The sequence below is a fragment of the Papaver somniferum genome, chromosome 3 (assembly GCF_003573695.1).
Source record: "Papaver somniferum cultivar HN1 chromosome 3, ASM357369v1, whole genome shotgun sequence".
Classification (NCBI taxonomy): Eukaryota; Viridiplantae; Streptophyta; class Magnoliopsida; order Ranunculales; family Papaveraceae; genus Papaver; species Papaver somniferum.
The window spans coordinates 9,959,281-9,983,546 of record NC_039360.1 but is presented as its reverse complement, the minus strand read 5'-3'; the positions used below and the strand labels follow the sequence as shown (position 1 = coordinate 9,983,546).

At 41.2% G+C, this 24,266-nt stretch overlaps 1 protein-coding gene across 1 annotated transcript; it reads left to right on the top strand.

Moving 5' to 3' along the window:
* Positions 1 to 1,714: 1,714 nt before the first annotated feature.
* Positions 1,715 to 7,207, top strand: LOC113358997. Its single transcript, XM_026602698.1, has 6 exons — positions 1,715 to 1,951; positions 2,181 to 2,372; positions 2,444 to 2,609; positions 2,964 to 3,054; positions 6,896 to 6,971; positions 7,046 to 7,207. Exons 1-6 carry the CDS (start codon positions 1,715 to 1,717, stop codon positions 7,205 to 7,207), a joined length of 924 nt encoding a protein of 307 aa, XP_026458483.1.
* Positions 7,208 to 24,266: the final 17,059 nt, after the last annotated feature.

Sequence of the window (24,266 nt, the reverse complement as noted above, 5' to 3'; positions counted from 1 at the left end):
CCAATTATTATGCAAAGTAGGCGTGCACAGACGGTGGATGCCATTAATTCTCTTCCCACGAAAATATAGCTCTAGGGTTTTCTTTTCGTTTTGTGGCCGTGCATATAACTTCCGCGGTGGGCCCACTCTTCCTTTGGCCGAGAGTATAATTCCTGATGCGATACACGGTTTTGGCTAGGGGCGCGTTTTCCTGCGGCAAAACATGGCTTGTTGAAGCTGGTATCAGTCCCCACTCCTTTGACTATGCGTGCTCCTTTTGGCTATGCATGCTATGACTTGCGGCCAAACAAAGTTTCCCGTGGAAAACTTGCCGCGGATTTTTGATCATCGTACTTGATTCTGACAAAACCCTCATGAACAGTTTTCTCCAAAGTAGTAAATTTTCTGTTTTGCTTCGTTGTAGTTACTTTAAAAGCATAAGGAATTTTGTTAAGATGTCACCTGAAAGCAGTTCTGCCGCCGCATCGAGAAGTGCTAACAACTCCAAGCCGAACACATATGATGAGTTTTTTACGAAGTCTTCTACGTTTACAAGGACCCACCCAAAATTCGTGCCAACTCTTCTGACTGATTCAGAAAATGATGGAGAAGTCCAATCAGTCTATCCAGGGCGTATAATGAGGTTTTGCCTTCAGAAGAAAGAATATTTTGCTTCTCCCATAGACTTCAAAAATCTGTCATAGTACATTGCGCTCTTATGATAAATGGATGAAGTCCATGATAGGACGAGACCATGTAAGAGCTAATCTGACTGGAGCGCAAATCGTGAATGCTGTCATGGCTTCTGCAACACTTCAAATCATAAAAGACGTCGCATGCTTGATTACTTTCATCTCCATATGGTGTCCGGAAACTCGCATGGCTATATGTAGATGGGGTGAGATGACCATTTCTTTGGAAAACGTAGCCATTCTGTTAGATCTTCCAATAATTAGGAAACTTGACGTTGTCTTGTCTGAGGAAGAAGAAGAAATACATGCCGCTTTGGTCACGAAAGCGACATGGCATGTTCGAAAGAATTATGAGGAAAAGTGCTTTTATAACTAGTGGGTGTCTGAGTGGTTCCCAGATGAGCCGGAGTTGGATCAAGTGTTGGATGACACACTTCATATTGCTGCATTTTTAGGTTTGTGGTTATCCAGAGACATTTTTGACGATGGTTATGGCAAAAAAGAGATAAGCCAGAAGCTCATCAAATTCGCATATCAAACTAGCGAAAGGCGTTTCTCTTACCATCGGTAGCTTGTTTCTTGGCTCTTTGTACACCCATCTGGATCGTTTAGTAGCAGACATGTACGTCTCTAATGGGTACATGAAAGTCGACTCGTATATCCATGTCGCCTTTCTCCAGGCATGGTTGTGGGAGCATTTCAAGCATTACACTCCTAACCCGAAAACCTTATTTCCTGATACATATGGCGGCTTTAGGATACTCCGTTGGTTGGACAGGCATCCAAGGCCTGGCTCAAAGCTCATTGACTTTCTCGACAACGCACAAGAAGTTAAATTTCTTCCCTGGGCTCCGGTACACACCTCCATAGTTCAACCAAACACTTTTGCTTCTGCACCGAACATGATATTGCATTCTGCTGACGAGAATATGAGCATTAGAGAAACTGTGTTCTTGCGAAGCTGCATACTTGGGTATGTGCCATCTTTTTTCAGAGGATCTTGTGGAGTAGTCTCTTACAACATTGACAGGGATGCTCGACATATGGGATTTGATCAGGGAGTTCCATTTCGTTGTCCACAGACAGCTCCAGACGACTCGTTGCCCGCCATTCTTGATTACAATGTCTTTGCACCGGATAAAAGTATTCCCTTCCTTCTCTCAGAACGAAAACCTGTGACGACTACCAAATATAATGTCTTCTGGCAAGATGATTTTATCGCCATTCATCAGTTCGTGCAGGATGTTGTGACAAAGCCACGTGAAACACCTTCTTCTGCGGTTTTAGCGAAGCATAAATTGTTGAAACAGCTTCCTTCGGGCAAGCGAAAATATTCTAGCTCGGATGCAGACAGTCCCCAGAAAAAGGAGCGAAGGTCGAAAATTTATGCAGGTGGCTTCCAATCGGATTCGACGGCTCTTGTGACTTTCAGTTCTTTCACTGACTTGGCTGAATTACAAAAAATTTCATTTCGTCACTGACTTCATCTTCTTCTTTTTTTTGACTCAGGGTCTTGACAACTCGAATATCTTTGCTAGACTTGCCCACGGTCAAAAGGCGGCGCCTCTTGAGGAAGGAGATGACAAGACTGAATCTCTTGAAGAAGAATCCGAGGAGGAAGAAAATTCGAGATCCGGTGGTGAGAGGAGCACTTCTGAATGCAATAGAGAGTCTTCTTCCATTGGGATCACAAATGAGTCGGTGAGTTTGCCACACCCTTTTTTTAGGACATTTATTTATTCGGAATAAACACTCAATCAGTGTTATCACAGGAAAAGGCCATCGAAGATAACCCTGAGATGGAGATTCGTCGTGATGAAGATGTGGTTTTGCCTCCAACCATGGAAGTCGTTCCTGCTAGCAACCTGGAGATGGAGATTGTCCATCGTGAAGATGTTGCTACGTTTCAAATGACAGAAAATTCTCCCATGGTTGCAGGTGCTATTGTCGCCAAGGAATCCCTGCTGGTCGCGGAATCAGTTGCAGGCGCCACTTTCGACCCTCTATTTTGGACTCCTCATGAAGATCATGTGCTGATCTGAGGCTTCAGTGTACCAGCTAAGTATATGGAGTTTTATACCAGAATATGAGAAAGGTACGATCATATCGCAACAACCAAAAAGATCACTAGCCAGTTTGCGTTGGTTAAGCGGGTGGAAGAAACATTATCTTCAATTCATGATATGTGCAACGTGACTGGCCATACTGTTTCCGGGGATATAATCTCGATCTAGAAGTTTCACCGGGATATGTGCGTAGGCTTTGAGTTCAATGTCTCCTGGTTCTGTGAAGGTCTTTCTGAGATCCAAAGGTTGCAGGCTGAACCAGTTGATGGTCCTTCCGCGGATTTTATTAATCAACAGGAGGCAGAAGTCGAGAAGTTGTACCAGGAGCTGAAGCTGAAACAGACGGCTCTTCAAAGCATGAAGGACATTTTCTCCAAGAAGAACGATCCGTTGTTAGGCAATTTTCCTTGAATATTTTTGTTTTCTGAACTTCCTTTTCTTAGGTTTTTTTTCGAAAGGCAAAAGAAAGGCCTATTTTATGGTTTTGTTTTCTGGTTTTTGGATTGATAGATGATTGTTTCTTATAAGAGTTTTTGGATTATTTTGGAATAATGGCCCTTTGGTCAATTGATACGTCAAAATCTGAATTGACAATGTAAGTAGAAAAATCATTCGGAAAAATTGTGAAACCATGAATGTTATATGAGAAAGGGAAAAATATGCGATGATATGAAATCCTGAGGTGATTGGGTTATCGGCTTCCATTGTAACTGTGAAAACCCAAACAATAAATCGTGTAAGCATTGTCTGACAAAACTTACTCGCTTTAGGGTCTTTCACCAAAACTGAATCTTCAGGGAGTAAATCTGAGTCTTTATGTGATTCCCTCGTTGCCGCGAGAAGTCCCCAGTCATTCTTCATTGTTTGTGGAACATCTTCATGTAGATCCGCGGTAAGGCAGAGAATCCCTAGTCCCCAGACATAATTCTCCTGAATCCTTCTTTCCTTGGACGATGCGCTCCAAAGCATTGCATTCACTGGTAGGATGATGTAATTGAGAGTTGAATTTATAAACGAGAGATTAATCTCCCACTGTGGTCGCCAATTGTTTGTGGGTGAAAACTGTTTCTGCTGATTTTGGTAATTTCGGGTGTGTGAATGAGAAACGAATCTAAACCCTAAACAATGCACTGCGCGGCAGTACTTTTGATTCGAGAGATCAATATGTACAATCCTGGCCTAAACCAAGAAATGTCCATTCCAGGCTTTCTTCGGTCACAAAGTGAATGAGAAGGGTTGGTCTTAGGGATGGAAGCGAAGAGAGTGTTGAGACCAGAATAGTTGATTCTGAAGGTGTGGTTGTTTATGACTTGTATCTGAAAGTAGAACGGCTAGCAGCATGGAAAGCTACAAAGTGATTTCTAGATACTGTGTTGTTGCCGACCAAAACTTGTTGTCTGGTGGAAATAGGTGAAACCTATTTATACAAGTCGTAATAAAACGTACCCTGATCTCGTAGGAAGTGGAAACGATTGAGTGGTGGAAGAGTGGAGTAACGTGTAACGTTAGAATTTATGCTTCTATGATGAAGGAAACGTTTACACCATTACTTCTTGCCATTATTAACCGCCCTTCTTTATGACACTTTCTTGTAACGGACGTATTGCACGCCGCACGCTGTAAACCGCCAGACCAATACCCTGATGAGTATCCCCCAGTTTGTGACATGTTTGATGTCTCGAGTGTTTATGTGGAAAACATGCAACACTTTGCTACGTTTGGCAAGTCAAAGTCAAGGGACTTTCTGCAGGAAAATATCATGCAATGCTATTAGGCTCGTTTTGGCTGGTCGCCTAAAACTTGCCACAGGTTTGTCAGTTCAGTGGAGAACTTCGATGGCTGATATCGCATATCATGAAGGAGGGTAGCCGTTGATTATGGATACCTTCTGTTAGCGCCTGATAATGGCGCGGTGGTGTTTTGGTGTACGCCAGTGGCAATGTGGCATGGATGGCATGTCTCGTGCATGTCAGTGGCACGGTGATGCAAGTGGCGCCTGACGTAGCCATGGCCACTAGATTTAGCAGCTGGTCGCCTGAAACTTGCCACAAGTCTGTCAGTTCGGTGGCGAACTTGGATGGATGAGATTGCATCTCATGAGGAAGGATGTCCATTGATTATGGCCGCATCTTGTTGTATAGCGAAGTGGCGCCATTGGCATAGTAGCGCCTGGAGGAGCCATGACATAGCGGCATGGCAGTGGCGTAGCCGTGGCAGCTGTTTTGGCATATTGGTGTTAGACCCAAAAAAGGCTTCTGGCAACATTGGACCTATTGCTAAGTTAATCTTGAGGCCTTAGGAGAGTCACTGGATTCAGTTGGCATGGAAAATTTTAGCCAAATTAGGGTTTGGCGCATTGTAACTCTATTTAGCACGTGCGGCATGACTGCGACATGGCTGGCACAGTTAGCACATGTCAGTGGCACGAAGTAGCGCCTGGCATAGCCATGGACGCTAGACTTTGGCACCTCGGTGTTGGACCCACATGTGGCGTGGCAACATTGGCTATGTTGCCACATCAATCCCAACGCTCTGGGAAACGTTACGCGTCTTGGTTGGCGTAGAAACTTTGCCTAAATTAGGGTTTGGCATGTCGAAACCCTAATTGGTGCGTGTGGCATGCGGTCGCCGCATGACGACACTTTTTTGTGCAAGCGGTGCCATATATTTGCCCAAGGAACTACGGCGAGGTCGTAGTGTGGAAATGGCTGCAAGAGTAAGGATTGATGTGGGTGGATATAATATGGCGCCATTCCTAGGGCTTCGTGGGCCCGCACGACCCGTGGCATGTTGTGGGGCCGAAGTGGAATAATTCGTGTTACGAAAATTAGGGTTTTGGTCAATGTAGGGCCGTGCTTCTTACTAGAAAACCCTAATTTGGACTTATCATGGCCTTGACCCCGAACAGGAGGGAGGTTAGCACGTAGGGCGCTATTTATTGCATGTATCTACATTAAGCGACCTGATTGGTCGTGGGAAAGAGAGGTCGGTTTAGGATGGGCATGTTACTGCGGAAGAGTGGCATATTGGCATGTTACTGCGGCAGAGTGGCATGTTGGAATGCCGATTAATATCTTGTTGCGGCAGGGCACGTTTGGCTTGCCAGTTAGTATGGTGGCGCGGCAGGGCGCATTTGGCCTTTAATGTATGGTGGAAAGTTTAAAGCGACTTGATAGGTCAGGAAAAGGGGTTGGCCAAACATAAGGCGCGACCACCTCTAGTGCTTGTGGCGCATTTAAAGTGATCTGATTGGTCGGTAGGAAAGAGAGGGGTCGGCCAAGCATGGGCGTGGCTACACTTCTGGTGTGAGCGTGGCGGCTTTAGAGTAACCTGATTGGTCGATGGGAAATGGGTCCAGCAAGTATGGACCCAGCCACAACTTATGTGCGTGTGGCGAGTTTAAAGCGACTTGATTGGTCGGGGGAAATAGGTCCCGTTTAGGATGGGGAGTGGCCAATGGCAAGTGGCGCCAGCTTGCCTAAGGCATGGCCACACCTCCCTTTGCTGCTGCGGCTCCCTGTTTTCTGATTCTGGGCAAGGTTATGCACCTACTAATCCATGGCGGATTAATTTCCTAGTTTGCCTAGGCTTACTTTCGACAGGCAAGGTCTGGTATATTGCGCAAGGCGCAAAAGTAATTGATTGAATTCTATGTGTTGACACAGAGTTCTTTAAGTTCATTGCCATAGAGCAGCATGCTTTCTGATTGAATACTTTATGCAAAGACCTTATCCTTGATATTTGAAAATTCGTGCTACTCTGCTGCGAGTGAACACAAATTGTCATGCTATATCAACATTCAGGGTTCAGCCGGGGAACATAACATAGAAAGCATTCAATAAACTTATATTAAGTGAATATAGGCAAGGCGTCGAAATTTACAGAACATCTGGGATGGTTGCTACATTCTCCAGTCTGGATAAATTTCATGTAAATATATTGAACGGCTCAATAAATATGCTAGTGGAGAGGTTAACACTCATGGATTCGTTTTCTTACAGAGTGATGTCACATCAGATGCAAGGTTTTATGATTTTAACCCTAAGCTAAAAACCACCATCAACAATCCCCTACCCAGAGTTCGGGTGGAAATACCTTCTTCACCTTCTCGGGACCAGTGTGTAATTCACTGGGGGCTCTTACTTCTCCCGATTTTAGTACTTATACTTCCGAGGAAATGATCAATGTTGTGCCCCTTTATGCTGCCGGTTTGAAAGACACTTTTAACGTTATGGTAAGTCGTTTGTCCTCAACTGCGTATTTTTGATGGGGGATGGTTATTGATGTCGTAAACGGTAATGTCCTCAGGATGCCAATAGAAAGTTGTTGGAGGCTGCTCTTCGGCAGAAGAAGTTAGCGGAGATGGAGAGTCTTCGTTCCCAGTTGCAGCAGGAGCAGGAACGTGCCCGAGGGTTGGAGAAGCAACTAGACGAGACCAAAGGTACTGATTCAAAGCTTTATTATCTGTGATTGATCGTGTAGTGCCAATATCCTGAGTTTAATATTATCTTCCTAGCGGAGATGTCTAGTATAGATACAGACGTTGCCTCGGAGTATGCATGATGAAGAGAAAGTTGAACATTGAGCTAGGCCATGTTGATAATCTTCTACAAAAAATTGTCAATAAGGATGATAAGATAGATCGTCTGGATGCCGAGATCGAACGTCTTCGAGCCGAGCTACTTCGTTATCAGATATTTGAGTATGTACCCGAGGAGATAAATAATCTTCGGGCTAGCCTCTCTCAGGCTCAGGGAATTGCCGCCGACAAAGGGTTATTAGCCAATAATTTGGAGAGTCAGTGTGACAGGTTAAGGCTTCAGACCAGAGGTTTGCATGTCGATCGCAAGCGGCTTTTGAAGGAAAAAGATGTCGCGGAAAGGTCTAACCAAGAATTAAGAGAGAGGCTTCGAAGATTCGATCAGGTATCCCAGGAGTCGGAGTGGACTCAAACTCAGTTGTCTGGTATTCAACTATCACATGATCGACAGAGGGCTAGTTGGAGCTATCATAAGAAATATTTCCCCACCAATGAGTTCAACGAGCAGCGTCATAACGAGTTAACTTCGAAAATTTCTGCCCTTGAGTGTAGCTTGCTTAAGTCCGAGGAAACTATTAAAGTAGTTTTACCTTTGCTTGAAGGTGTTCCCCCATGTGTTATATTGCTCTCATGCCTTTTCTAATGTTGTTATCACGTTATTGATCAGCTCTTTCTATTTGCATCCGAACAAGGAAGGTGGAGTCCTTGGAGAAGGAAGCTTCTCGACTAAAGGAGAGTGAGACTCATTTGATCGGGAAGATTGCTACAGCTGAATCTTCTTCTGCCCAATTGACTCTTAAACTTGCTGACGAGAAAGAAAAGTATAATACCGAGCTCGTTGTAAAGTTCAAGGAGGGTGTGAAGGCGTATATTGAGAAGAAGCGAGCCGATCTTGCTGCTAAGAAGGCGATCTCGGGGTTGATTCTGCCGAATGAGTAATTCAAACCTTTTGTAGTGCTGTGCCACTAGTGTGCTCTTTGTACAGGATGTAATTCGTTTGAACACATACTTTTTTCGAACATCTTTATTTTATGGGGTGTTGCGTTGCCAGTTGGTTATTTTATCGTTCTTTGACATTTTCGTTTGTGTTGCTTGTATCATATTTTGTTGTTCGTAGACTCATTATTCCCTGCATTAAAATGTTTAATTAGTTAACATGTATTCTGCTTCTGTCGAACACACTCAACAGGGAGGGTCATTGGGCCCAATGCCATGTCCCGATTGAGGTATCTCATCACCGTCACTTTGGATCAGTGGAAGGGTATTCAGTCATTCCTAGGTCCTATGTCTCGATAGTTCCACGTTAGTTATCAATCAACTATCATGGGCAAGTGACATCGGTCACTTGAGATGAGGGAAATCTTTCCAATGTAAGTAGATTACCTAGTTTGACAAGAACTCGCTTCTTGACAACCTTTATTAGCTGGTTTCCAACCACCAAAACTCTTGAAATACCTCGGCACTTGCACGCTGCCCCGAGTTCGAATAGTCTGTCGTGTGCAAGCCACCTCGACACTTGCCCACTGCCATTGCCCCTCGAATGACCATTCGAGTGTAATTCACCTCGAAACTTGCCTACTTCCATTGCCCCGAGTTCGAATGACCATTCGAGTGTAAGTCACCTCGGCACTTGCCCCCTTCCATTACCCCGAGTATGAATGACCATTAGTCGCCGATGCCATTTTCCCTACCCCTCGTGGATTTTAAAGGAACTAAATGAAAAGGTTTCATACCTGCTTCGATGCCACTCATAGGTGATATAGTTTCAGGTGCCTTGCGTTCCATGGGCGCGCTTCTGGAGTTCCATATGGTTTTAGTATTTTATACGCTCCTTCTCCGACTTTTGACACGATGGTGTATGGTCCGCCCCATCTCTCTGCCAATTTCCCACCCTTTTTGTCGCGCTCATAGCTGGGTAGCTCCTTCATTACCAACTGCCCCGGTTGGAATTATGTTGGATGAACTCGCTTGTTGTATTCACGCTGCAATCGCCTCTGATAATTTTTCATCTTCTGCAGAGCCGTTTCTCTAGTCTCTTACAGGTCATCGAGCTTGGCCAGTATTAGATCTGCCGAGATGTTCCGCCTCCATGCTTCGGTCCTTGTGGTGGGTATCATCGCCTCTTTTGTAAGGATGACTTCTGTTCCATATGTGAGCATGAAAGGTAATAGCCTTGTTGCTTCCCTTCAGGTGGTTCTATAATCCCATAAAACTTTGTAAAGCTCTTCACACCATTCGCCATATTCTCCGTCCAGCTTCTTTTTTAGGCTATCTGCTATTGTCTTGTTTGTGATCTCGGCTTTCCCATTACTCTGTGGGTATATGGGTGTGGCCTTGCTCTTTCCAATGTTGTAGGTGTTGAATAGTAGGCCGATGTTCTTCCCTTGCAGCTTTTTCCCATTGTCCGAGACGATTGCTGCTGGAATGCCAAAGCGGCAGATAATATGCTCCCAAATGAACCTGAACACGTCCTTATCTCGAATGTGTCTCAGGGGTGCTGCTTCCACCCACTTAGTGAAGTAGTCTGTAGCCACGATAAAATACTTTCTCTGCCCCGACCCGACATGTAATGGTCTCACAATATCAATGCCCCATTTTGCGAAAAGCAATGGGCTTACTATTGAGATTAGTGACACTGCTGGTGCGTGTATCTTCTTACCAAACTTTTGGCATTCATCGCAGATTAATTCCATATGCTTTGCGTCTTCATTCATGTGCATCCAGAAATAACCCATTGTCTTGGCTCTGGCCGACAGACTACGACACGAGCTGTGATTGCCTGCGGCCCCGTAGTGCAGCTCATTCAAGATTGATTGTCCCTCTTCTTTGATTAAACATCTTAAGAGTGGCTCTAGATAGGACTTCCTGTATAGGATACCGTCCCGTAATTCATACGCCGCTGCCTTAATTTTGATTTTATTGATCTCGGGTCGTCCCTTTGGCAGTTCTACTGCCTCCAAATATTGATAGATGGGCTTGCGCCAATCGCCAGCCTCATATTTATCAGCAGTTGTCACAGCTACATACACTTTTGTGTTTATTGTTTCAGGTATGGACGACATCAAGACTCTCATGACTCGGATACCCTCAATACTCGAGTCTGTCAACATTTAGGCGATGTAGGCTAACGCATCCGAGTATCGATTATCTTTTCTTCAAATATGTCGGAACTTAATATTGGGGATCTGATTGATGTAGAACTGGGCGAGCTCCCAATATTTCTATAATACCGGGTCGTGAATATCGTATTGCCCACTGATCTATCGAATAACCAGCTAAGAATCGCTGGTTAGTCTTACATCATGTATCCCTAATTCTACAATTAATCGTAAGGCATGTATTACAGCTTCGTATTCAGTGACATTGTTGGTCACCTTAAATTCAAGCCGTAATGAGTGGACCATCTTCTTCCCTTTTGGTGTACTGAAGACTAACCCTAGTCCTGATCCGTCTTTATTGGACGACCCATATACGAACACTTCACATCGTGTCGGGCTGCATGTCTCAAGGATATCAGATGGCTCTTCTTTGTCTTCTTCCATGCCCGGGATATCCTCAATTTCCTCTTCATCGTCTAAGGGAAAATCTTCCATAAAATCAGCCACCGCATGTGCCTTCACTGTTGTTCTCATCTCATAGAAGATATCAAATTGCTTAATTTGAGAACTCCATTTAGAGATCCGCCCCGATCTCGCTGCACTGTCAAGCACTGATTCTATAGAGGATTTCGTGAGTACTCGAATCATGTGAGTTTGGAAGTATGTCCGTAGATTTTGTGTCGCAAACACCAAGGCGAGTATCAACTGTTTAATTATGGTATAGTTTCTCTCTGTTGGGTTCATGGTATTGCTTATGAAATATACAGGTTTTTCTTCTACCCCAACATTTTTAACTAGGACTGCACTTATGGCATAGCTACTTGCTCTGAGGTGTAGGGTGAGCACTTCATCGGGCTCTGGTCTTTGCAGTACTGGTAGAATCGCGAGATGTTGCTTAATTTTTTGGAATGCTTCCTCACAGTCCTCACTCCATTTGAAATTTTCCCCTTTCCTTAGTATCTCGAAGAAATTTTTACATTTGTCCGACGATCGAGAAATGAATCGTCCCAATGCCGCCAAGTTTCCGTTCAACCGATGTACGTCTTTCACCGTTACTGGGAATTGCATTTCAAAGACGTCCCTAATTTTGTCGGGATCGGTTTCTATACCCTTATCGGTGATTATGTATCCCAGGAATTTACTCGATGTTACCCAAAAGGTGCACTTGGCCGGGTTTACTCTCATTTTATATTTTTTTATAGTTTGAAAAATCTCCCGAAGATCATCGATATGGATAGATGCCACCTTACTTTTCACCAGCATGTCGTCTACGTAAACTTCTATGGTGTTATGTATCTTATCTTCAAACATGTCCTATACCAACCTATGATAGGTGGCCCATGAATTCCTTAACCCAAACGGCATTTTAGTGTTACAGTATAGTCCGCTAGGTGTAAAGAAAGACGTATGTTCTTGATATTCAAGGTCCAAGGGGATATGATTGTATCCCGAGTAACCGTCCATCAGTGTTATTGCCTTGTACCCCACTATGGATTCTACTAGCTGATCGATGTTGGGGAGAGGAAAGATATCTTTGGGACATGCTTTATTTAAATAACTGAAGTCGATACAGATTCTTACCCCTCCATTCTTCATAGGGACTATTACCATGTTTGATAACCATTGTGGATATTGGGCCTTTCGGATGATTCCCGCCACTTGCAGTTTCTTTAACTCAACCTCCACCGCCGCCTGCAGCTCGGGAGAAATCCTGCGCATCTTTTTTCGAATTGGCTTGAATTTGGGATCTATCCTGAGGCGGTGGGAATATACTTCTGGTTCGATCCCCTCCATATCATGAATTTTCCAAGCGAACACATCCTCGTGTTCTCGTAACAGGGCTATTAACTGTTCTGTCTGTTCGTCCGACAACAAGGACCCTATTATGACAATTTTTGGCTCTTCTTGGTCTCTAGGTTGATCTCCCGAGTAGATTCTAAGGCCGAGAAGTTTGGTTTTGGTTCCTTGATCGGTGTCGCCTCCTTTGGTTGTTATAAGGTCTCTTTCTCACTGGCTTCATAAGTCATAACTGCTTGATTGATCACCTTTTCCAGTTCCTTCCCAGCCCTTATCTCCTTGGCATTGGTCTTTTCTCGGCGTAATCTAGCTCGCCTATCCTCGTTTTGTTGGATATCGACCTGCATGCATTGTCGAGCCGCTTGGGGATAGGCCTGTTTGTGGGTGAAAACTGTTTCTGCTGATTTTAGTAATTTCGGGTGTGTGGGTGAGAAACAAATCTAAACCCTAAACAATGTACTGCACGGGAGTACTTTTGATTCGAGAGATCAATCTGTACAATCCTGGCCTAAACCAAGAAATGGTCATTCCAGGCTTGCTTCGGTCACAAAGTGAAGGAGAAGGGTTGGTCTTAGGGAGGGAAGTGAAGAAAGTGTTGAGACCAAAATAGTTGATTCTGGAAGTATCAAAAAGTTGAACTGGCTAGCTGAATGAAAAGCTATCAGATGATTTCTGGATGTTGTATTGTTCTCCTCACCAAAACTTGTTTTTTGGTGGAAAATAGGTGAGACCTATTTTTACAAGTTGTAACAAAAATTACCCTGGTCTAGTGGGAAGTGGAAACGATTGAGCGGTGGAAGAAGGGAGTAACGGGTAACGCCTGGAATTTATGTTTCTATAATAAAGGATACATTTACACCATTATTTCTTTCCATACTAACCTCCCCGCTTTATGACACTTTCTGTAACGGGCGTATTGCACGCCGCATGCTGTAAACCGCCAGACCAATACCCTGATGAGTATCCCCCAGTATGTGACATGTTTTGATGTCTCGAATGTTTTCGTGGAAAACATGTAGCACTTTGATATGTGTGGAAAGTTTATAATTGAGAGGCTTTTCGTAAGTAAATAGCATACGTGATGCTAGGCTCATTTTTGCTAGTCGCTTAAAACTTGTCACGAGATGAACGGCTCGGTGGCGAATTCCGATGGCTGAGATTACATCTCATGAGGAAGAGTGGACGTTGATTATGGCCACATCTTGTTACATAACGAAGTGGCGCCATTGGTATAGTAGTGCATGGTGGCATGCCAGTAGCTGTGGCATGGTGAAAAAGAAGGGGTCTAACAACAACACCCAATAATTCGATTAGCAATCTGTATGGACAAACTCCGAAATACTTTGCTAGAGAATCAACTAGACAGTCATACTCAATCTAGATTAAAGTATCTCAAGGAGTCAATATCTCTCACTTGTTTTGATTTACTCAAGCTAAAACAATAGCGAGTCTTTAATCAAACACAAGGAATAACTTGGACAGTACCAAAGACTAATATCCAAGGATCAATCAATATCAATCAACAACCAAATGTTGGATTTCCAATTGATGATCTTAACGCACAACATGTATTATTTCAATTATATAAAAAATATAATGCGGAAAAGAAATAACACAGACACCAGAAGTTTTGTTAACGAGGAAACCGCAAATGCAGAAAAACCCCGGGACCTAATCCAGATTGAATACACACTATATTAAGCCGCTACAGACACTAGCCTACTCCAAGCTAACTTCGGACTGGACTATAGTTGAACCCAAATCAGTCTCCTACTAATTCAAGGTACAGTTGTACTCCTACGCCTCTGATCCCAGCAGGATACTGCGCACTTGATTCCCTTAGCTGATCTCACCCATAACTAAGAGTTGCTGCAACCCAAAATCGCAGACTTGATAATAAAAAAATCTGTCTCACATAGAAAAGTCTATCAAAGGATAAATCTGTCTCCCACAGAAAAACCCTAGGTTTTTGTTCCGTCTTAAGATATGAAATCAAGGTGAACAGGAACCAATTGACAATCCGTTCTTATATTACCGAAGAACAACCTAGATTAATCAATCACCTCTCAACAATCCTTCTTGACTACACAAGCGGTTTGTCGAGGAATCACAAACAGTGAGACGAATATGTTTGTGACTTATGTATCTTGCCTATCGGATAATTCTCACGATCTCAAGCCAATCAATAGATTGTACTCGTACGATAGAAGATGCAAGATCAGACCACACAACTACGATAGAAATAGTATCGGTTTGGCTTTACAATCCCAATGAAGTCTTTAAGTCGTTAACCTAGTTTTAGAGAAGAAAACCAAAGGTTAAAGGAGAATCGACTCTAGCGAGCGAGCGCACTAGTATCACACAGACGTGTGGGGATTAGTTTTGCACAATGCTAGATGTCTCCTTTATATAGCCTTCAAATCAAGGTTTTGCCTTAGTTACAAAGAAATCCATATTCATCGTTAGATGAAAACCTAATTTAGATTCAAGATAATACTTCTCAACCGTTAGATCGAAAACTTAGCTTGTCACACACACTTGGGTAGACGTTTATTGGGTTTGTGAAAACCATGCCCAAACATGTACGTGTATGTTGGTTCAACATAGTAACCCAAAAGGTTAACCATATGAGAAATTCATATTAACCTAGTTCTTCTTCACCATAACTAGTTCAATTGACTCAAATGAACTAGTTATAGAGTTGTTCAATTTCTATGAGATCTTATATAACTACACAAGACACAATTGAAACAAAGATGATTTGATTCGATGAATCGGCTCATGAACTTTATAGCCACGGTTTGCATAAAGCATTCTTTAGTAATTTAAGTTTCATGTTCAGAGAACATCTTTAGATCATAACCACTTAAGCTCAGAAACAAGTTCGCGGACTTAAGGCAACTGGATGAGTTTTCCAAACTCAGCAGAAAATCTCGGCAAAGAGACTTCCGCCAGTTCGCGGACTAAACACGCAAACGAGTTTTTGGAAAATCCCAGCAGAAATTCTCGGCAAGAGAACTTCCGTCAGTTCGCGGACTGAGTTCGCAAACTAAGTTCACGGACTTGGCAAAGCCAATTCCTCCGGTTTCTTTCAATTAACAAAGTTCGAAAACTTCGGATTAAGGAATACATGGTTATGTAATCTAAACTCTCATTCCAATCATTGAAACATTCTCAGAGGACGTTATATATCCGCTATTCACAGACCGTTTCACGTCAGAGAAATTCTCAAAGTAATTGAAATTTTTCATGACTATCATCACTAGGTGAAGATAAACTTGATCAAAGCGAAACGCTTACCAACACACGATTTCGAGAAAAAGATAAGTAGTGAATACTCAGCTCGAAATGTCAAATGTGTATGATCCAATCTATATAGCATACGACTTTTTGTCTCATAAGAAGTAGGAGATAGAATAGATATACTTTTGAGTGATAGATAAGTTCAAGTCTCCACATACCTTTTTGTTGATGAAGTTCCACGGTTCCTTGAGTAGATCTTCGTCATTGTATGATGAATCTCCATGAAGTCCTTGAGATCAACTACACTTTTCTATCCTAGTCCGAGACTTAGCTATAATAGACTAGAAATCTAGATTCATAGTTTTGATCACTAACATTGACAAACATGCTTGATATAGCAACGCATGCGAGGTCGACCGAGCTATGCTCTAACAATCTCCCCATTTGTCAATTTTAGTGACAAAACTATTAATACATATGAAATACAAAAAAGATAAACTTTAGTGGCTCCTATTCCATAATATAATCTTTAACGTTCCTTGAAATCTTCTTCCTTCCAAGTACTCCAATGATCCCAAAGGTTGTAAGTTTAGCACCACCGTTGTTGAAGATCCTTAGATATAACAATGAGAGAAGTCGAGATTCTCGATCATTATTATACAATGTCATAGTATCATTATGTAACATCAAAGTCCAATTGCATCACGACTTTAACAACAATACTATGGTGATATGTATCACTCCCCCTTAGTCAATACTCCATCTCGATCATGGAAACCACTCCCCCTTACACAATGATCCGAAAACCATATGTATTTGTAGTGTGAACTACATTATTTCTCCCCCTTTTTGTCAATAAAATTGGCAAAGGTAAAAGAACGGGATCATAATGAAATTTCCACAAGAGACATTTCATAGACTAAAATAAAAATACATACCAACTTAATTTAGATGCAATCATAAAGCCGAAGCTAAATGCATTCATCAAGGAGTTTTAAGATACAAGATAACCCCTATAAAATTCCACAGCCGCACACCCCGCAAGATATTACCATTAAGCACAAGTTCAAAAGAACTCTCCCCCATTTGATGTCATTCCCGAAAGAACAAAAGAGCGACCTTAATTTCGAAAGAAAAGGATTTTTTAATTGGACACCAAAAACCATGGAAATGATTTTCTATATCCAAAACTCAACCAAATTAATCACAAGTAAACCCATGATTAATTTAATCGGAATACGCAACTAAATCAAACCACAAAAGTGATCAATTTAATTGATTGTGCTCAACATAAGAAAACTCACGGAGCTACGACTAAGATAACCACACGGAGATGACTACCTTAATCGTTCAAATACTCAACATAAGGAAAACCTTACGGAATATACGACTATCAACCAATAGAACGATTAGTATAGCCGTTCATATACTCAACACAAGAACTTGTGGAATATATGAAAAACTCAACTAGATTAATTACAAGAGAACCTATAATTAATCTAATTGGAATACACAACCAAACTAATCACCGAAGCAATCAATTTAATTGTCAAAAGATTTTGCTCGACAAAAGAAGACTTTCAAATAACTAAATAACCAATCAAGAATTAATTTAGTTCAAGAATGCTCAACATATAGCATCTCATGGAACAACCAACAAGGCCAATATTAATCGACATAGTTGTAAGGTGCTCAACATAAGATACACAATGGAGCCTTCACGGTAAAACATAACAAAATGGATCAATGAAGATCAATACCGTGGATAACATACAAGGATCTATTCTATTTTCCATCACTATTTGCATAACGACATAATAGACTTTATCTTTGTCAAACAAAAGATTTCATCTTATTTTTCATCAAATAAATGACTGCATAGGCATAACTTTTGTAATTGTCAAAAGTCCATTCGTCCTTTCATCAATACAAATATCAATTTATTAACGACTCTACTTTTGACACAATATGGGACCTTCAAGTTCACGGATGCAAACAATACATATCCCATAAAAATATTGCAATACTTCAAAACAGATTAATACTGCAATAATATCATCCTACAAATATTTTTAGAATTTAAAACAAATAAACCTAAAAAATAACATAAGAAAATGAAAACAAAAATAGCTATGTGTAGTCACAATCTTCGCTATTCAAAACGCTAGTTATTCTTCCAACTAATCCAAAAGAAGACTTACTAGGTAACCTCAGTTTTTCTTGATGATTTCATATCTCTGAAATGGTCCATCAAAATAGGAGTCACTGATATCCTTGATCCCGTTGACTGTAGAAACACCATGTTCAAAATTTAGAATATTGACTTTTCGATCAAGTGCAGCATAATGACGAGCCTTTGCACAATCAAGGATAACTTTCTTCTGATTTCTGATCAAGATATTCTGAGTACCAAGGATTTTCCTGTCCATCAATAAGCTGGTTTATCTGCAATTGAAGGTTAGCCAGTTCGTTCTTAACTTCATTCTGAACACGAATCAGATCCTTGACAGATTCTCCAATCCAAGAGTTATACTCTTTCTTTCAACACATCTTCTTCAAAAACTCTTGACCAGAATCACATCCTTTGAGATCATCCTCAACCATAGGGTTAACTTCTTCTTTGGGAACAGTTTCCATAGAGCTTTCTGAAGAAAAAGAAACACGTATAAGATATATGTTTGTGAATGCCCTGGCTAGAAACCCTAGAGTTCCTTGAGGAGACGACGTTTGGGACCCAAAGACAAATGGCCCTAAGGAAATATACATGCTTTCAAAGATTCTCCATCCCAAAAGGTCATAGTGACAAAAGAAAAGGACTAACAACATACATCAAAGATATACAAAGAGAAAAAAGCACAATACTTGAGCATCTCTCAAATCCTTATCCTTGTATCTCTCAAGTTAGACACAAGAATAGAACATTTGTTAGGTAGCAGAGGGAGACAGTCTCACCATAGGTTCTGAAGAGAATAGCTGTTTTTTCCTCCAGGATATCTTATCTCAACATTTCTTGTCCTTTCACTGCAGCTTCCAGGAAAAAGGGTGCGTCTCACAGTCCTTCTGGGAATCACTGGTGAGAAACCTTTCTGATAACAAAGTCTAGGACCTATAGAAATAGGTTCTAGGGGATTTTCCAAAATTGGTCTCCACACACTAGACTTAGATTTACCAGATTTGTTCTTATAAGCACAGGACATGCTTTCATTGGTAGTTCGAGAATTTACAAATGTCCTGTAATGATTTCTAGGAGAGAGATCATTTTTATAAGATGTCTGGTTTCCTGTGAAAAGGACCTTCACTGTAGCAGTCGTCCGACTATTTACTCCATTGACAGTAGAAAGAAGCAATTTGTGAAGTTCAGAAACACGTTTCTTTCTGGCAAAACAATGGATAGCGTAGTGATTTCCTTTTCCACAGAAGGTACAGATTCGTGGAGGAGAAGCAATAACTGGTACTTGTTTAAAATTCATAGCCACCGGAGAAGATTGTAAGTTATGAAAACTTTTCTTGACACAATATTCATCTGGAGAAAATTTCATTTTGTACAGTAACTCATGAGAATTAGTTTGTGCAGAAGAATTTTTATTTAAAACAGAGTTTTCCTTTTCCAAGGAATTGCACTGTCCATGGGCTATGACAAGTGATGCTTCAAGTTTCTTTTTCTCAACACGAAGTCTGTCAAGATCAGATGAATGCGTCTTGATCAAACATTTTTCTCTAATTGAGCCTTCTTTAACCAGCTTTTCAAGATCACAAATCTTTTGACTTTGTATATTGTTTTCTTGAAGAAGTTTCTCAATTTCCTTAGAGAATGACCCTATAATGTTATAGAGTACCTGTTCACGATCAATAGACTTTTCAAATTCATCAATGAGTGTACATGATCCTTGAGATCAACAAACTCTGTAGAATTTTTTGAAATTCTGGTGAGCTCCTTTTCAGCCTTTGCCATTATGTCCAATGTCTCATTGGAGGAAGAATGACCAACACATATGGAACAATCTTCTTACCTCGGGATTCGGAAGAATCATCTAAGGAGTGACCCTTTGAGGTATTTCCGAGACACTTGACAAAGTTGACAGCTTTAGGAGGCATTTTTGGTGCGTATGAGATTCTATCCACAGACTCAGATTGCCACAAACACAGACTTATAAGGTCTTTAACGTGTTTGCCTGCTCTGATACCAATTGAAAAAGCGGGGGTCTAACAAACCACCCAATATTTCGCTTAGCAATCTGTATGGACAAACTCCGAAATACTTTGCTAGAGAATCAACTAGACAGTCAGACTCAATCTAGATTAAAGTATCTCAAGGAGTTAATATCTCTCACTTGTTTTGATTTACTCAAGCTAAAAAATAGCGAGTCTTTAATCAAACAAGGAATAACTTGGACGGTACCAAAGACCAATATCCAAGGATCAATCAATATCAATCAACAACCAAAGGTTGGATTTCCAATTGATGATCTTAACGCACAACCTGTATTATTTCAATTATATAAAAATATAATGCGGAAAAGAAATAACACAGACACCAGAAGTTTTGTTAACGAGGAAACCGCAAATGCAAAAAACCCCGGGACCTAGTCCAGATTGAATACACACTGTATTAAGCCGCTACAGACACTAGCCTACTCAAGCTAACTTCGGACTGGACTATAGTTGAACCCCAATCAGTCTCCCACTAATTCAAGGTACAGTTGTACTCCTACGCCTCTGATCCCAGCAGGATAGTGCACACTTGATTCCCTTAGCTGATCTCACCCACAACTAAGAGTTGCTGCAACCCAAAATCGCAGACTTGATAATAACAAATCTGTCTCACACAGAAAAGTCTATCAAAGGATAAATTGTCTCCCACAGAAAACCCTAGGTTTTGTTCCGTCTTAAGATATAAAATCAAGGTGAACAGAAACCAATTGATAATCCGGTCTTATATTCCCAAAGAACAACCTAGATTAATCAATCACCTCTCAACAATCCTTCTTGACTACACAAGCGGTTTGTCGAGGAATCACAAACAGTGAGACGAAGATGTTTGTGACTTCTTTATCTTGCCTATCGAAGAACTCTCACGATATCAAGCCAATCAATAGATTGTACTCGTAAGATAGAAGATGCAAGATCAGATCACTCAACTACGATAAAAGTAGTATCGGTCAGGCTTCAAAATCCCAATGAAGTCTTTAAGTCGTTAACCTGGTTTTAGAGAAGAAAACCAAAGGTTAAAGCAAAATCGACTCTAGCGAGCGAGCGCACGAGTATCACACAGACGTGTGGGGATTAGTTTTGCACAATGCTAGATGTCTCCTTTATATAGCCTTCAAATCAGGGTTTTGTCTTAGTTGCAAAGCAATCCATATTCACCGTTAAATGAAAACCTGATTTAGATTCAAGCTAATATTTCTCAACCGTTAGATCGAAAACTTAGCTTGTCACACATACTTGGGTAGACGTTTACTGGGTTTGTGAAAACCATGCCCAAACATGTACGTGTATGTTGGTTCAACATAGTAACCCAAAAGGTTAACCATATGAGAAATTCATATTAACCTAGTTCTTCTTCACTATAACTAGTTCAATTGACTCAAATGAACTAGTTAGAGAGTTGTTCAATTGCTATGAGATCTTATGTAACTACAAAAGACACAATTGAAACAAAGATGATTCGATTCGATGAATCGTCTCATGAACTTTATAGCCACGGTTTGCATAAAGCATTCCTTAGTAATTTAAATTTCATGTTCAAAGAACATCTTTAGATCATAACCACTTAAGCTCACAAACAAGTTCGCGGACTTAAGGAAACCGACAGAGTTTTCCAAACTCAGCAGAAAATCCTGGCAAAGAGACTTCCTCCAGTTCGCAGACTGAGTTCGCGGACTAAACACGCAAACGATTTTTTGGAAAATCCCAGCAGAAATTCTCGGCAAGAGAACTTCCGTCAGTTCGTGGATTGAGTTCGCAAACTGAGTTCGCGGACTTGGCAAAGCCAATTCCTCCGGTTTCTCTCAATCAAAAAAGTTCGAAAACTTCGGATTAAGTAATACATGGTTATGTAATCTAAACCCTCATTCCAATCATTGAGACATTCTTAGAGGACGTTATATAGCCGTTATTCACAGACCGTTTCATGTCAGAGCAATTCTCAAAGTAATTGAAAATTTTCATGACTTTCGTCACTAGGTGAAGATAAACTTGATCAAAGAGAAATGATTTACCAACACACGATTTCGAGAAAAAGATAAGTAGTGAATACACAGCTCGAAATGTCAAATGTGTATGATCCAGTCTATATAGCATACAACTTTTTGTCTCATAAGAAGTAGGAGATAGAATAGATAGACTTTTGAGTGATTGATAAGTTCAAGTCTCCACATACCTTTTTGTTGATGAAGTTCCACGGTTCCTTGAATAGATCTTCGTCGTTGTATGATGAATTTCCATGAAGTCCTTGAGCTCAACTACACTTTTCTATCCTAGTACGAGACTTAGCTATAATAGACTAGAAATCAAGACTCATAGTTTTGATCACTAACATTGACAAACATGCTTGATATAGCAACGCATGCGAGGTTGACCGAGCTATGCTCTAACACATGGTGGCATGCCAGTAGTTGTGGCACGGTGGAATGCCTAGTGGTCGTGGCACGGTGGCATGCCAGTGGCTGCTGCACGGTGGCATGCCAGTGGTCGGGGCATGGTGGCATGCCAGTGGGTGCGTCATGGTGGCATGCCAATGGCCGTCGCATGCGCATGGTGGAATGCAAGTGGCCGTGGCATGGTGGTATGCCAGTGGCCGTGGTGTTGTAGCATGGCCAAAGTTTAAGATTTGGCTCCTTGACTAAAGTTAAGGCTTGGCGGAACGGCCAAGGTTAGGGCTTGGCGCCGTGTACAAGGCTACGTGAAAGAATTCGCCGTGGAAGAATTAGATCTTGGCATGGACATGGCCACAATACCACTTGCGTCATGATAAATGAACAACTCTCCAGAAGCTTGAATAGCTCTTGTCACCTTCGCCTGGTCGAGCATAGTCCTCACATGAGGAAAACCCAACATATGCCTCGCCCAGCCGGAAAATTTCTCCAAAGGTCGTCGAGAAAGCTTAAACTCTATGATTGATGAGGTGAAGATCCCTCGTTCAAGACAAAATCGAATCGTTGTCTTAGGAGTCACCAATTTCTTCTGAGTAACAGTTCTGGGATTTATCAAAAGACGATACACTGGGGATCTCAAATGTTGCTTAGCTCCTGGAATATCTTTTTCAAAGAATGCATCATCTATGTTTCGGACATTCTTAATCCCAGGTATTTCGTCTTCGTCTCCCCCAACGGAAGTTTCATCCATGCATGCCTCATCTCTGGAGATACCATTATCAACGCACATCTCTTCCCTCGAGGCGTCGTCATCTTGGGAATTGGTCATCTTTTCTGAGTAGCTGAAAAGGTTCACACTACATTCTACTTCAGTATGCCGTCCAGATATAAATCAAGGAAATACAAGCAAAAATGGTAAATCTGAACTCTTACCTCTTTACGATTCTACTAATGGTAGTAATTATGTCGTAAGAGTTAACACCTCAAAATCGTTCGTCTCTTCGAAAACTGCAAAAACGAACGAAACTTTATTTTCAGAAACTGATTTTTCATGAAATCATGGACACAATTTTCATAATGTGAGCATTCACAAAACTGACCTATGAAGTTTATAGCAATAAAATATTTCATCATAAATATATCGTCTATCTTCGAAGGTTCCACAAAACACACGATTTGATTTTTCGAAAAAAGCAGCAATTAATGCAACTTGCATACATAAATTCTCAAGGATTTTTATCTAATGAAAACAAATTCATGCAAATAAAATATACCATCATATTTTGCACAATATATGTCACGGCTGCATATAAAAAAAACTATTTTTCCTTCGTATCGTCGTTATTTGTCTTTAAAACGAAGGATTATTTCAAAAATATTGTGAAAGCTCACATCTCATACATATGATAAATTTTTGTATTTACATGAAAGCTCATAAGCAAAATTTTATCACTGGACACAAGTTCATCATATGAGTTTTCTTTCGAGTCATCGTAATTTGTCTTTAAAACGAAGGATTATTTCGATTTCGTGAAAATGTACTCCTTTTATGATAAAACCGTGGCACACATGAAAGCTCATACATTAAGTTTTATCACTAGACCTAGGTTCATATACTAAAAAAAAATCTCTCCTAAATCAGGGATTATAGTTAGTTTTAAAAACTAACGATCGAACGAACATACGTTTTCAAAAATGAGGGTTTTTTCATAAAACTCACACTAATATACACACATGTATATAACTTCATCATGATAAAAGCATGAACAACCCATGATACTCATGGACATCAGCAAAAAAAAAACACCTGGGCGAGTCGAACGGAAGTTGTCCGGCGGCAACGGCGACGGTCGGACGGCTGCGAAGCTCCGGCAAAAAAAAAATTCCTCCACTCGCTGCTGACGTGAAGGTGATGGAGAGGTGATGAAGGTGCTGTCCTTGTGTGTGTGAAGGAAAAATATAAAAAAAAAAAAAGGATTAATTCCTTTTATACCAAATTTTATTTCCAAAACCTAATTTCAGAAGGATTTCCTTATTGGGCCCGGCCCGCAAATCCTAAACGACCAAGGTTCCGTAGTCCAAACCAGCGGTTCAACACCAATTTATGCTCACCAAACGACACTCCAATCATGACATTCAAGCCTTCATCAAGTCGTGGTCTGCCCATGCTCTCTAAATCCGGTAACGTCTCAACTTACGACTAAGTTCAATTACTGGAATTGTTATTTATGGCCGGAAAATCACCATTTAATGCT

Bases quoted from the DNA above. Each gene is read 5' to 3' on its own strand.
- LOC113358997 (XM_026602698.1), top strand. From the start codon at position 1,715: ATGGGATTTGATCAGGGAGTTCCATTTCGTTGTCCACAGACAGCTCCA. The intron at 1,952-2,180 runs GTTTTAGCGAAG...TTTTTGACTCAG, and splicing joins GTGAAACACCTTCTTCTGCG to GGTCTTGACAACTCGAATAT. The intron at 3,055-6,895 runs GTACCAGGAGCT...TCCCGATTTTAG, and splicing joins GAGGCAGAAGTCGAGAAGTT to TACTTATACTTCCGAGGAAA.